This window comes from Hyperoodon ampullatus (genome assembly GCF_949752795.1).
Source record: "Hyperoodon ampullatus genome assembly, chromosome: 9".
Lineage (NCBI taxonomy): Eukaryota > Metazoa > Chordata > Mammalia > Artiodactyla > Ziphiidae > Hyperoodon > Hyperoodon ampullatus.
In genome coordinates this window covers 56,588,963-56,603,957 of record NC_136922.1, presented here as the reverse complement: position 1 = coordinate 56,603,957, position 14,995 = coordinate 56,588,963, and the positions used below count along the sequence as shown (strand labels likewise).

The 14,995-nt window shown below is 35.2% G+C and overlaps 1 protein-coding gene across 1 annotated transcript in view; it reads left to right on the top strand.

The window, feature by feature from the left end:
• ADAM22 (ADAM metallopeptidase domain 22) overlaps nt 1-14,995 on the top strand; it is a gene marked incomplete at its 5' end in the record, with an annotated part of 228,826 nt that overhangs the window by 169,190 nt on the left and 44,641 nt on the right. The window contains 6 exon segments of the mRNA XM_079711160.1: nt 252-342; nt 1,850-1,901; nt 7,735-7,834; nt 9,854-9,925; nt 10,147-10,239; nt 13,783-13,863. Of these exon segments, the coding sequence (XP_079567286.1) occupies nt 252-342; nt 1,850-1,901; nt 7,735-7,834; nt 9,854-9,925; nt 10,147-10,239; nt 13,783-13,863 (489 nt within the window).

The following is a 14,995-nucleotide window of genomic DNA, read 5'->3' as shown; positions in this document are numbered from 1 at the left end:
CAAATCCGAAAGTCGATGATTCCCTGGCTTCTAGTCTTCTCTGTAAGACTTAGTCAAACATGGATTTATTTCTTATTACTTCTTCCCAAATGCTTAGTAGTTCAGCACTAGCTATTATGTGTTTAACCTCTGCTAAATAAAATGCTTAGAAATTACTTATTTTCAATTATATTGTGACATTTTCTCTGGCCCATCTTAAATAAAAAATAATTTGCATTTACAAGTATTTTATTTTTGTTTTTGTCTTTCAGTTTGGGAAAACGGATTTAATGGCAGTTACACTTGCCCAGTCGTTAGCCCATAATATTGGTATTATCTCAGACAAAAGAAAGTTAGCAAGTGGTAAGTTTAAGTACATGTGTGGTTTAGTTGTATTTGAAGTAGACTATCTGAAAAATATTTTAGAGAATGAAATTCTTTAATTCAGTTGATAGATCAGAAGAGTTTAAGTGATAATATAACGATATCCAGGACACAAAAATTTTTTTTCCCAAAAGTAATACAAATGTTAATATTTACATTACAGATGAATTTCCTCCATGTATAGTAAACATTTAAAGCCAGGTGATGTTAAATTCACAGTTGAATTTAATCTAAAAAAGGACATAAATTCAGTTTGGTAATTTTAAGTGCTCTGGGCATATAGGTTTAAGGCATACTGTTGTTTTTTTTCTGTATTTTTGTACCAAATAAGTCATTTGCTTTTCAGGTTTATTATTTATTGACTATCTCCTGTGCTAGAATGTGAGCTTCCTGAAGAAAGGGCCCTTTATTTTGATTAGTTATGTATCCCAGTGCTAAGAACAGAGCCTGACACGTAGGAAGTGTTCAAACCAGTGTCGTTGAATGAATAAACTTAGAAGTAAATTGCATTAAGTTCACAAGGTAGGTTATAGAGGTGGGTCTGTGTGACTCCAAAACCCAAGCATTTCCACTAAGCCTATACTAATATAAGATATTCATAAGGCATACTACTTTATTACAGTTTATTTAAAACATCTTTTAGTATTGCCACAGAGGTAGAATTTGCCTGCCAGGATCAGACCCGATAAAGGGCTTAATACAATACGGGCCTAGTAAAATATGCTAGGTTTAGCATCTATGATGAATATATTTTCCCAAGTAGGTAAAGTTGCTTTACCAGGAATGGTTAAACACTATATATTTGGAGTAAGTTGATTATAATCATATTTATTGTATTATTTTAGTAACAAATATTATAAATATGATTGTTTATATTAACTACAACTATTACCATTTATGAAGTATCCATTATATAACAGATAATTGAATGCCAGAATTATATACGTCTAGATGCTCATTTAATCCTCAAGATAATCCTGCAAGATATTCATTATCAGCTCCCATTTTACAGATAAAGTGACTAGATCTTAAAAGGGTAATGTCTCCAAGATTACACATATATTAAGTGGTATACCCTGATTTTGAACCTAGGTATTTCTGATTCTGAGGCCCTTTTGCTTAACCAATATACTATACTGGCTTCTACCAGAAGCCTTGGTTGCAGAGGTTTTAAAAATGGATGAGAAATTGTTAGAATTCCCATAAAGGCCTATGAAATCCTGTATCCTGTAGTGGTACATCACTATTTCATTGGTATTTGATTGTTAAGCCATTTTAAGTGAGTGCTTTAAAAATATAGCCCCTTGTTAAAATATGAAAAGATTTTATTTTAGTAAAAGTTATATAATCTCGATAGGGTCAAAGTACAATAGATTTTTGTTGTTATGCATTGCATAAAACAGAACATATACTTTTTAAAATAGTAACTACTCTAATGCACCTGTTTTCACTTTGTAACAAGGCATGTGTATTCATTTTCTCTTAGGTGAGTGTAAATGTGAGGACACGTGGTCTGGATGCATAATGGGAGACACTGGGTGAGCCTCTTCTATTTAAAAATAACTCACTGTTCCTTTCTCTGCTGTGCTGTTGTCTTCTTAGGAGGATGACACTCAATAACTTAGTTCCTGGGCCTCCCTGGTGGCGCAGTGGGCCTCCCTGGTGGCGCAGTGGTTGAGAGTCCGCCTGCCGATGCAGGGGATACGGGTTCGTGCCCCGGTCTGGGAGGATCCCATATGCCGCGGAGCGGCTGGGCCCGTGAGCCATGGCCGCTGAGCCTGCGCATCCGGAGCCTGTGCTCCGCAACGGGAGAGACCACAACAGTGAGAGGCCCGCGTACCGCAAAAAAAAAAAAAAAAAAAGAAAAAAAAAAAAAAAAAAAAATAACTTAGTTCCTGGAAACTTATGTGCCTGGAACCTTACCACAGGCATTTAAAATTGGAAGTAGATATTCTCAATGGCTCTGTAGGGAATATATTTTCACAAAATAGTCTCTTATTTATGAAAACAATTGCTGTCCTTTAAGCTAGTAGGTCAAAGATTTTTTTTTGGCTGGGGGAATTTGAAATGTGGTGAGTCAGGGGCATGCAGGATATATGATTCCACCAACTTCAGGTAAATATAATAATTTTTTTAAAACATTTCTTTCTTTTTAAAAAAATTTATTGAAGTATAGTTGATTTACAGTGTTGCATTAATTTCTGCTGTACAGCAAAGTGATTCAGGTATACATACATATATACATTCTTTTTCATATTTTTTCCATTGTGGTTTATTATAGGATATTGAATATAGTTCTCTTTGCTATACAGTAGGACCTTGTTGTTTATCCATTCTATATATAATAGTTTGCATCTGCTAATCCCAAACTTCCAATCCATCCCCCCTCCATCCCCTTCCCCCCGGCATCCCCAAGTCTGTTCTCTATGTCTGTGAGTCTGTTTCTGTTTTGTAGATAAGTTCCTTTGTATCATATTTTAGATTCCACATATAAGTGGTATTATATGGTATTTGTCTGTATCTTTCTGACTTACTTCACTCAGAATGATAATCTCTAGTTGCATCCATGTTGCGGCAAATGGCATTATTTCGTTCTTTTTAATGGCTGAGTAGTATTCCATTGTATATATTACCACATCTTTTTAATCTATTCATCTGTTGATGGACATTTAGGTTGTTTCCATGTCTTGGCTATTGTAAATAGTGCTGCTGTGAACATTGGGGTGCATGTATCTTTTTGAATTATAGTTTTGTCTGGATATACACCTAGGAGTGGGATTGCTGGATCATATGGTAATTCTATTTTTAGTTTATTGAGGAACCTCCATAATGTTTTCCAGAGTGGCTGCACCCATCAACAGTGTAGGAGGGTTCTCTTTTCTCCACACCCTCTCCAGCATTTGTTATTCGTAAATTTTTTAAAGATGGCCATTTTGACTAGCGTGAGGTGGTACCTTGTTGTAGTTTGATCAAAGACTTTTTAGCTTTGAATTTAGTCTGGAAATGTAAGAAATGAGCAACAACTTTGTTCTTGAAGCCTTACTTTCTAATTCCCTTTCCTTTTATCTTCTTCTATTCTAATTAAGTGGGTTATAAACAGAAGTGTGTCTCAAAAACAAAAACAAGAAGAGAGCCCTGATGAGTAGTTTCCTCAGATTTCCAACAGCCTTCTACCTTATGTAGAAGCCTATGGTGTAAGTGCTCCCACAGTGGCTGATTTCAAGCTACCTGTGTGAATTAAGAGTGGGAAGTGGTGTGCTCAGTCCATTTCCTAAGAAAAGTTTTCATTTTTATACTGTCATACCCTTGACACACTATCAGACATCAATCTTTTATTCTTTCTAAATAAATTTTACAGCCATCCCTTTCATGCCAAGCTTATCATTACCACCTTACTTTAAACTTTTATTATCTTGTGCCCTTATTATTTTGATAACATTCCAGCTACTCACACAGCTTTCAGGCTCCCTCTCTCCCCCCCTGAACTCCACTTCCATCATAATTGAAAGGTATAAAGAATAAAAGAGTATACACTTGTGTGCGATCACCTAGATAAAAACAAAACAAGACACTGTCTGCATAGTTAAATCCCCCTGTGTTCTTTCTTATCGGTTCCCAACCCCGGCTAAGGTAACCACCATCTTGAATTTGGTTTATATCATTCACAGGTCCTTTTTTATACTTTTACTGTATATGTGTGTGTGTGTTGGAGTAATACATAGCATGGCTTTGCATGTTTTCAGTTTATATGAAAGGCGCCATAGTATATGTATTTTTCTGTGACTTACTTTCTTGATCAGCTTTATGTTTGTGGGGTTCATCCATGCTGATGATATATATATATATATATATATATATATATATATATATATATACACACACAGCTCTAGTTCATTGAATGTGTACAGCACAATTTCTCCATTCTTCTTTTAATGCACATGAATTTTTATGTCAAACTCATGAATCATGTCATTTTCCTGCTCAGAACTTTTGTGTCTCCATTGTGTAAAGAATAAGGTTCGCATTCCTTCCTTCAGTATTTAGAGATCCATAATCTTTCTTCATACTCATTTGCAATCTCATTTTCTACTACTATTTATGCAGTTTGTTTACCATAATTGTATATGGGTTTCCACCTTTTCTGATTTGTTAACCGTAATCCTACATGGATGTTCAGCCTCTGAAAAATATGCTCATCATAATTGTACATGAATTTCCAACCTCTTTTGATTTCTTTAATATATTCTCTTCATCTGGAATTCTCAGTTTTTTTTCTATCTAACCACATTTCTAACCACTTGAGATTTATTATAATTTTTAACTCCTACATTATAATTTGATTCTGTATGTCTTTATTTCCTCTCACCAAGTAGATGTAAATTTTTTAGGATTATATATTGCACTAATTTTAATTTTTGTCAGACAGACCTCACACCATACTCTCTTGTACAGACTTGTTTTTCAATAAATATGTATTGATTGTATTTGAAATGTGAACTCCCAGCATATGCATGACAAGAAGAATAGATGATGGAGGGAATGTACATGCAAATATTTTTCAAAATATCTTTGGGCGTTTTGTGTTTAAAATATATTTCAAAATATCTTTGGACTTTTTGCTTAGTATTAAGAAGAAATGATAAAAGTCTTTGTAGTTGTAATTTTCTAACAATTACTAAATTCCATGCTAGAGGTTCTTGTTTTTTAATCTTGTCTGATTATTCTGATTAACTAAAAGAATTATATAGACAATCTGCTTAGCACTAAGCATAATATGCAGCAAAATCAATGGCTACACTCGAATATGCATAGCTGTATGCATTGGAACTCCTTACATCAAATAGTTGCATACAAGAGAAAGGCTCTTTACATAAAACATTGTCTGGTACGATGCCAGATATCATTTGATCTGTGCCAAACATCACCTGTCAGCACTAATTAGGGACATAGATTTCCCATGGGTACATTCCCTCCCATTTCTACTTTCTGAAGTTCCTCTGTATTGTTAAATGTTGGAAAGCATCGTTGAAATGAAGACTGTCGGTCCTATTTAAAGGTATAAGAATTAAAAATGTAAGAATGCATTGAATAGATTTATTACCCTGCGAAAAAGAAGCTTTGGGGCCAAGCTTAGGGAGAGAAATGGTATCTGCTTTCAGGTATTGGAAGGGCCATGGTATGGTAAAGAATTAGTCTCATTTGATATACTTAACAATACAAGACTGTGTGCAGCAGTTATAGGAAGTCAGATGTGGCATAGGGAAGGTAAGCGCAATGTACAGATTTCAACTCTTCATGTGTAAAAAGAGCCTCCCTATCTGGGAAGAGTTTCTTGTCACTACTGGAGAGCAGACTGAGCTCCCAGCTGTGCAGTGGGCAGGAGGCTGGGCTAACCTGAACCCCCTGATGGTGACTTTGCAGGGCAGGGGCTGAACTAGACTTTGACTTCTAAGGGTCCAACACTGAAAATCAGTGACTTTCTTCTTTAGCAGTAGAGAACCACCTCCGATTTTGACCAGTAGAATAAAGAGGGAACTTGAAGAAATTCCTGTTTAAATTCCATAATCCTGACAGGGATATATACAATGGATTATAGATAAGGCGATAAAAACATTGGCTGAAGTGTAGGCACTGAAAAGCAAAAAGGAAGTAATATATGTAAGAAAATTTTTAAATAATAAAGTTTATGACTTATTAGGAAAATGAAGCGAAGGAAGTAAAGTAGTTCGACAGTTTAAACCCAAGACAACTTTATTTGGAGAGTTTGGCATGAAATACTTGGTAAATGAGTTTAGGGTAAATAATCGTAAATTCCATTAGTTAGTTCACTTAAGCATTAATCGTTATGCTAGGAAGAAGTAGGCATATAAACGGACAGGCTAGTGGGAGAGACTTTTATAAAAAGTATCCATTCTTATCTTAATTGTGTTTTCACTTTTATAAAAAGCTCAATGTAAAATAATTTTTGAAAAATACAGAAAATAAAATTTGTGTCACCTCTTTTCTCACCATTGGGTGATAACTGTGGTTGATGTTAAAATACTGCTGCTTAAATCTAGCAGTTTTGGGACTTCGCTAGTGGTCCAGTGGTTAGGACTCCACGCTCCCACTGTACGGGGCATGGGTTCGATCCCTGGTCAGGAACTAAGATCCTGCATGCCGCGTGGCATGGGTAAAAAATAAAATAAAATAAATCCAGTAGCTTTGTATTTTTTCTCTTTACATGTTTACTGTTTTATAAAATTTGGATTATGTTGGATATAACTGTTTATTCATTTTTTATTTAACATTATATAGTCAGCATTTTTCTGAGTCTTCATTCTTTAACACTACCATGATTATTAATAAGTACATGGTATTCTATTTTATTAATATATAACAGTTTAGTTAACAGTTTTCTACTGTTGAACATTTAGATTATTTTCATGTTATTTACTACTATAAATTGTGCCACCATAAATATCTTTATTCAGACATCTCTGCACACATAGCAAATCAACTCCTCAAGAAAAATTTCTGAAAGTAAAATTACTAGATTTAAGGATATTCCACGTTCTGAAGATTCTTAATGCATAGTTACAAATTGCTCTATCGTGAGGTTTCTTTTTTTCTATTGACCCTTGATTATTTTGGGGGGGTATAATTTTTTTTTTTTGTATTTTGAAACAGTCTGAAACTTGAAGAGTTAGAAGAATAGTTACAAAGAACCTTTTTGTCTCTGAATTGTAAGTTTTTACATGGTGCCTATCACCTCCAAATACCTAACTTTATGTGCCTTTCTGCAAACAAAGGCATCTTCCTATAGGACCACAATACAACCAAGAAAATCATCTAATTCTTATCCCTCATTCAAGATGAGCCCTGTGTTTCTTCAATGTTATTTTAGCAAATGCTTCAGAATCAGGCATCACAGTCAGTTTTTGGTCTCTTCAATCTGGAACAATTCCTCAGTCTTTCTTTGACTGTCATGACTTTGACATGTTCGGAGATTATAGGTCAGTTATTTTGCAGAATGCCCTGCAGTTTGGGTTCCAGCCCAGGTTTAATATTTAGGAAAGACTCATTGTGAAATAAATTATTTCTAATTCTCTTTGATGGAAATTACAGGTACTATAGGTGTGTTTCCTTTGAATGGATATGCAGATAATGAGCAAACCGTAGTTACTATTAGCCACCTAATGAAGAATTTAGAAATGTGCTTATTGAATAAACTCTTACGGATTGAATGTAAATGTTATACATGAGTGGAATTTATTACTTATTTATTCTTTTATTTTTTAGGAATAATGTACAATGTTCAGTTTCAAGACTAATCTACAAACAAGGGAGACTAAAATTGTACCCAGCTATTGCTTTTCTTCTCTTTTATAGCTATTATCTTCCTAAAAAGTTCACCCAGTGTAGTATTGAAGAATATCATGACTTCCTGAATAGTGGAGGTGGTGCCTGCCTTTTCAACAAACCTTCTAAGGTAATAAGTGTGATCAGAGTTATTAGTTATTAATTTTCTAAAGTATTGTAAACACAAATTTTCATTCATTGTGTCTTATAAAAGAAAGCTTTTCAACTAGCTTATATATACACATTCTAGATACACTAAATATCTGCATTTCTAAGTTGAATTAATCTTGGGCATTTGGGGTTATTCTGATGGGAATAAAAAGCAGGTAGAAATTAGTTTTGCTTTCTGAAAAATGTCCATTTTCTTTTTATATGGCCAAATGAGGATTCAGGGTTAGCTTACAAAAATGGTTTCACTTTGCCTTTCTTTTTCATGTTCTTGATACATTCCCCCTCCCTTGCCTTTGGATACCAAATCACAATTCATACTGGTAGAAAAGGAGGCCTGTCTCCCCTCTTTACTCCCCACCACTGCCTTTCAGAATGAGCAGTACGATCAAAATTACAATACTTCTCAATATAAAAACTGAGTCTGCTAAAAAGGAGAAGGTCTGTACTGAGACTTTGTCAGAGGCTTTTATAGCTTGTAGAGCATCCTCTGGTTACTGACTAGAAAGCAGGTCTTCATCATACATTTGGAAGACTTCCCATGTTAAAGAAGTGTTTTGTCCTTGGTAATTATGTGGACTATGAAGTGCTTCCCTACATCACAGTGATACGTGGCATTGCCTTTGTAATCATTTACCTGGTTTCATTCTCTGTTCACTCCAGTGAAATTTAGGAAATTTCATACTGCACTGAAAAGCAAATTGACGATTTTAAGACTCTCTCCAAAAGCTTCAGAAGGGATGTTGGAACTGAATTCCTGCTTCTGTAAATGAAAAACAATTCAGGTCTTTTAACCAAACTAATTGATTATTCTGAGCCCAGAGTAAGAGAATAACTGTGTTTTTTCATCTGGAGAGTTTTAGTTTTGGCTTTCAAAGCTGCCTCATTCATTATGATCCTTTCAACTGAAAATGAAATCTAGAGATGAGTTGATTCTTTTGTAGGAGAGGAGAGAGTATTTGAAATTAGGTGGGGACTTTTGCTGTTGTTGTTGCTTTCTTGATTTTTTTTGTTTGTTTGTTTGCTTGTTTTTTCCTTCTAGTTGGTTAAGAAAGTGTGTGTGTGTGTGCGTGCATGAATGTGGGTGTGTACTCACTTCCATTCTATAATATGTAAACTTGTATTAACTTTTGAATGAATATTATATATCTGGAACATAGCAACTATTTACTATTTATTAATTTTACCTATCACCATAAGATAAATTATACTCAAAAGATAATAAAATCAGCAGAAAGTTAAAAAAATATAAAAGTCGCAAAATATACTCTTGTACAGGCCAAAAACTGCTTCCATCTCTGGAGCAAATTATTATTGCTGTTCTCTGCAGAGCTATCTTAATAGGAAGAGTTGTATTTTATATTAAATATATCAGTGGATTTATTAATTTTTGTGATGTTTTCCTTATTGTCCATGAAAAAACTTCCCGTTTCACAAGGAAATGATAGTTAATAAAGGGCTTTTCACAGGTAATTGAACTTGATCCTCATAACAATTCATTAAGTAGATGGGAAGCTAATATTATTATTATTCCTGTCTTAAATACGAAAACACTTGGGCTCTGAGATGGCAAGCCATTTGCCCAAGATAAGTAGCTGAGCCACAATTTGAATCCAGATGTCTGACTCCAAATCCCTTGCATCCTGTTTGAAATGAAATTTCAGGAGTCCATCTGGCTTGGTTTTAGACAATGCCTAGATCATCTTTTATTTTGATGACACTTATCAGACCCTGCTTGATAGGTATGTTATATATGAAAATATGATTAAATATGAAATGGAAACAATATTAGACACTATGTTCTAAAGTTTCCAGTTCTAAAATTCTGAAGTCATACTTTGCAGTTTAGGAAAATAAAAATATATTTTGGAATGACTGACAGATAGGCCAGAAGTGTAGGTGTGGCACTTGTGGTCTCTCGTAAGGTCTTTGGTGTTGATTTTTCTGCATTTTAGTGCCCTTTTTGGTTTTCATTCCACAGCTTCTTGATCCTCCTGAATGTGGCAATGGCTTCATTGAAACTGGAGAGGAGTGTGACTGTGGGACCCCGGCAGTAAGTCTCTGGATGTTGGGATGATTTCTTTAGGTTGTTCGGGGTTATTCCAGGTTCACACAGTGAAACATGAAGAGCAAGTGTTATGCCTAGAAATTTCATAAGATTTGTGGAAGAAAGATGCTTACTGTGAGGCTGTACATTTGTTTTAGAAAATATCCTGGTACTTTCAGGAAAATGACACCATTCTCTGACGTTTTGCAAATGTTTATATTCCTTAGGAATGTGTCCTTGAAGGAGCAGAATGTTGTAAGAAATGCACCTTAACTCAAGACTCCCAGTGCAGTGATGGTCTTTGTTGTAAAAAGTGCAAGGTAAGTAAATGTTGATTAATAACCAGCTGAAAGAAAGGAGGATATATTTGATTAAATTGTTAAGGCTAGGTAAATATAACCAAATAACAATAGTAAGACCTAACATTTGTTGAGTGATTAAGTGCCAGGTGCTTACAGGAGCCTCACAAACTTTGTCAGGAGTAATTACTATTTTTATTCCCATCTAACAGATGAGAACACAGAGGCTTGTAGTGATTAAGTAGTTTTCCCTGGGTCTTATACCAAGTTAGGAGCTAGGGCCTGAATGTTTGTAATCCCCAGAGTTTGTCCTCTCTCTACTGCCTCTCTGAGGAGCATGCACTTTAAATGAAACCATTTAATGTGCTATCATATGTATGTAATAACAGTAATAAAAATAAAATGTAATATAATTTAAATGAAACTATTTTTTGAATGATGTGTTTCCTTTATTGTAAAGCCAAGTGGATATTCAACAGATCCTTCCCTTCTTGGTGCTCAGCTTGGTATATCTCTTACATTAGCTGTTGAGGGAACAAAAGAAATCCCTTTAGACATTAAAACACCTTTCTTGTGTTGTGCATGAGAGTTTAATGCATCGTTATACACCTTGTCTGTTTTCATCCTCCCAACAGTATCCTATACCTGCCCCCAAATATTTAAGCCTCTACATCAAGACTACAGTTACTTGGGGCTTACCTTGCTCAAAGAAATCTATCTTTTTTCTCTTCTCATATAAAATCTGGTGCAATATTCTACATTATTTCTGAGGTTCAATATCTTCCTTTCCCTCAGGTCTGTACATTTTATGGAGGCAGAGCCAGGCACTTACACTGTAATTGGTACAGGTCTTCAGTAAATAATTGTTGAATGAATGAATAAATATGCATAGCACTCTCTTACTGATTATTTGCTGATTGACTAACTTTAATGAGTTAAGAGAGGGTGAAATATGAACCTATCATATTAAATACCCTATTTTGTGCCAGAAACTGTACTAAGCACTTTCAAATTATGTCATCCTATATCCAGGTTTCGTAACCCTGGCACTGTTGACATTTTTGGCCAGATAATTCTTTATTGTGAGGGTGTGTCTTACGTCTTGTAGGATATTTAGCAACATCCCCGACTTCTACCTACTAGTTGCCAGCAGCATCCCTCCAAGTCATGACACCACAATGTCTTCAGACATTGCCAGGTGCCCTCTTGTTGAGACTGCTGTCTTAGATAATGCTCATAGCTACACTTTTGGGATGGGCATTATTATCCAGATTTTTCCAATGAGCAATGCCAGTCTCAAGGAAGTGAAATAACCTGCATAGGGTCACTCAGCTAGTAAGGAATAAATGTGCAGTTACATCTCAGATTTGCTGGCAGCAATTTCTGTTGTTTCCACTTTACCACTGTGTCTCTGGCAGCGTTTTAAGAGAAGCAAAGCACAGGCAGAGGTCTCTGAAAGCACTCTCTGAAAAAGGAAGATTAAACCAAATGTTAAACAGACATTCTTTCATTTTGGCTACCTCAACTGTTTATTCTCTCAGTTTCTCCAGCTGCTTTCCAGGGATCCCCAATCATTTATTTTAATTCTCAGTGTTTTAAGTCTGCCCGTCTGTAAAATGCATTTAATTATGCCATTTTTTCTTGGATTTCTACAGTTAGACTCTTTGTGATATAATCATTGAAAGGAACAAGTACAAAATAATAAAATTAAAATATACAATAAAATGGCAGGGTTAACTATCCCAGAATATAAGTTACAACTTTACCAGTCAAGTAAGATCTCTTCTGCCACTTTCTCTACCCCACACCCCGACTCTCATCCCTAAAGGAGTCAGGCAGAAGAGTGAATGGAAAGGAGGGAATGGAAGAACAAGATGAGAAATCATATGTATCTCTGTTTTCTTCTGTATGTATTTATAATAATATATCTGTAAGTCAGAGTTGGCAAACACTTTCTGTAAAGGGCCAGATAGCAAATAGTTTAGGCTTTGTGGGTTATAAGGTCTCTGTTTCAGTTACTCAACTCTTTCTTTGAAAGCAGCCATTGAAAATACAGAAGTAAATGGGTGTGGCAGTGTTCCAATAAAACTTTATGTATAAAAACAGGTAGCCAACCAAAGTTTGTCCTCAAGCCATAATTTGGGGACTCATTGGTTATTTACTTCTTAACTCTTTTTCTCCTTTTATTTGTATGTAAATTCCAAGAGGGCAGGGATTTGGGTTGATTTATTTACTGCTTTATCTCAGCACTTAGAACAAGTTCTCCTTTACTATGCTTTCTTTCAGAACTTTCCTGACAGTTCTTGAACACTTACACTCTCACATAAACTCTACCTTAAATCTGCTCATACTTCTACCTCAGAAGTTCTAGAATTGTAGCTTGCACCAATCCCAAGGAGGAAGAGAACGAGAGTATATGAAATTAACTTATAACTTATTTTTATGGCTTATGTACTCCCACTGAAATGTAAGTTCCTTGCCAGCAGGATTCTTGTGTTTTCTTCTCCACTGAGTCTCCAGTGGCTAGAGAGTCCCTAGCACATTTTAAGTGCCTAGCAAACACTTGGTGAATGAATGAATGAACACAAGTTTTGTTCTGATCTTCTGAAAAATATCTGTTGAACTCCTGATTGCAGTTGGCAGTGTGCTGCTCATGTTCTACGGACAGCAGGAAACTCAAATGCCTAGAGGGTCGTGAACAAGGGAGAGAAGATGCAAGTTGTATGTGATGGATGGGTGGGGAAGGGTCCCGAATACTGTGTATGTTTGTGTGAACAGAGGTAAAAGAATGGGAGGATCCCTCCCCAAATAGTAATATTTTGGAGCAGGAAAGAGAGTAGGATTAAAGAGGGAAGGAGAAGGATGATAATTTTATAGATCTCTTTGTTTTGTTATAATGAATACTCTTGCAATTTATGAATCCAACAAGCATAAAATTTAGTTGTACAACTTCCACACTTACAAAAAATACTTGAGTTGAAAACAGACAAAAAAACTCTCATACACAAATACAAATAATAAAACATTAAAAAAGGAATAAAAGACCAGGCTATAGATCTGTATAAAAATTAGGTAGGAGAGAAGATGGTAAAGGAAAGCATGTGAGGAAACAGCTTTGCCAGAAAATCTAACTTTTACAATTCAGTCCAAAATGTAACTTCCAAATTCTTGGCTTATGAGGTAAAAAAGAAAAATATGATAAAGGTGCCAGTAAGAATGAAGGGTAAAGTGTAAATCCAAAAGCTATTTGGAAGGAAGAATTACTAGAACTTGGACTGACTGTCCTTCTGGTACAGATGTACCATCAAGCACATCCTATTTTAACAAGATCTTGTAAGGCTTATGTGTGATGACTATGCAAATTACTTTATATGTGAGAAACTCTTCCTGAGAACAATTAAGCTGACATTTCATGCAGTAACTGTGGTTTTCACAGATTTCCATCTTAAACTAGTTTAAGATATTCCTATCCAAAAAAATATTCATTTTTCTTTTTTTTTAAGATGATACTGTGAGAGTTTTTTTCCTTTGACAGCTTTGCACATTGATTTTTGTTCATTTTAGTTTCAGCCTATGGGAACTGTATGCCGTGAAGCAGTAAATGATTGTGATATTCGTGAAACATGCTCAGGAAATTCAAGCCAGGTAATTTACGAATAATTTCTCTAAACCCGATGGGGGAAAAGTAGGAGTATGTTTAGTGTGCTGACCCCCAGGTGAAATGGAAATGGACCAGATACTCATGTTTCTCTTTCATGTCAACTCTCACTCTCCTTTTGTTAATTTTTTTGAGAATTGAAGTTTCAGTAATCAAAGCTTGAGCAGATGTTCGGCGTGATTTTGTCTTAATGTTGAACTAACTTAAGACTGTATACATATGTGCCTTAACTATTTTGTTTTTGTTTAAAGTAGAGGGTAAAAGCCATTTGCTTTTTGTCTAGCTAGTGAAGGAGGAATCAAAAAGACTCTTTCTCTTCAGCTGGTTGAAACAGGAGTCAGCCAAGGCAGAGAGACCCACGGGGTATTGGGTTCTGAAAAGGGACCTGTCTTGACTCTTGTTTATCTGACACAGCTTGCCACTAATAGCTGCTCTTGAATTTAATATCATTTAGTTGTCAGTAGGGAAGATAGGGAAGTTGATAAACTTTGTCAGGGGTTCACAGATTTCAGTGTACATGTATATAGGCAGTCCTTACTTTGTGTATTAGTGCAGGACCACAAATGACCATGCAAGCTGAAGCCACGTAAAGTTATTCTAGTAATCAATGGAAAAAGTTACAGTTGTTCTGCGATCATTAAAAAATGTCAGATGATTAAAAACTCTCCTACTGTTGGTCTTAAACGAATAGGGAAACAAAAAAAATAAAGTAACATTTATTTAGCATATTAAATTAAAACAGAAACACTGAAAATTATAGTATTTTATTTCTTTGTTAAAAAACTTACCAAGAGTAGTTAGCTGTGCTTGCCTTCTCCTGGTCATAAACCTTATGACACTTGGTGAGCATCTTTTCTATGCCTTGTTGAATTGCCACACTCCTTTCTAAGTTTGTATCAGCTTTTGACATTTTATCCTTTGTGCTTTCAATGTCCTGAAATATCTCCAAGAGATGTGAAGTTTTGAATGGGAAGTTTTTTGCTAAACAGCAGTATCAACATTCCATTCCCATAGTGATTTTTTTCTATTACACCATTTATATTTGACTTGAATTTCTCTTCCAATGTCATCGCTTTTCATTTCTTTGGTGCACTTTCATCTTTGTTGGCCAGTTTCCTC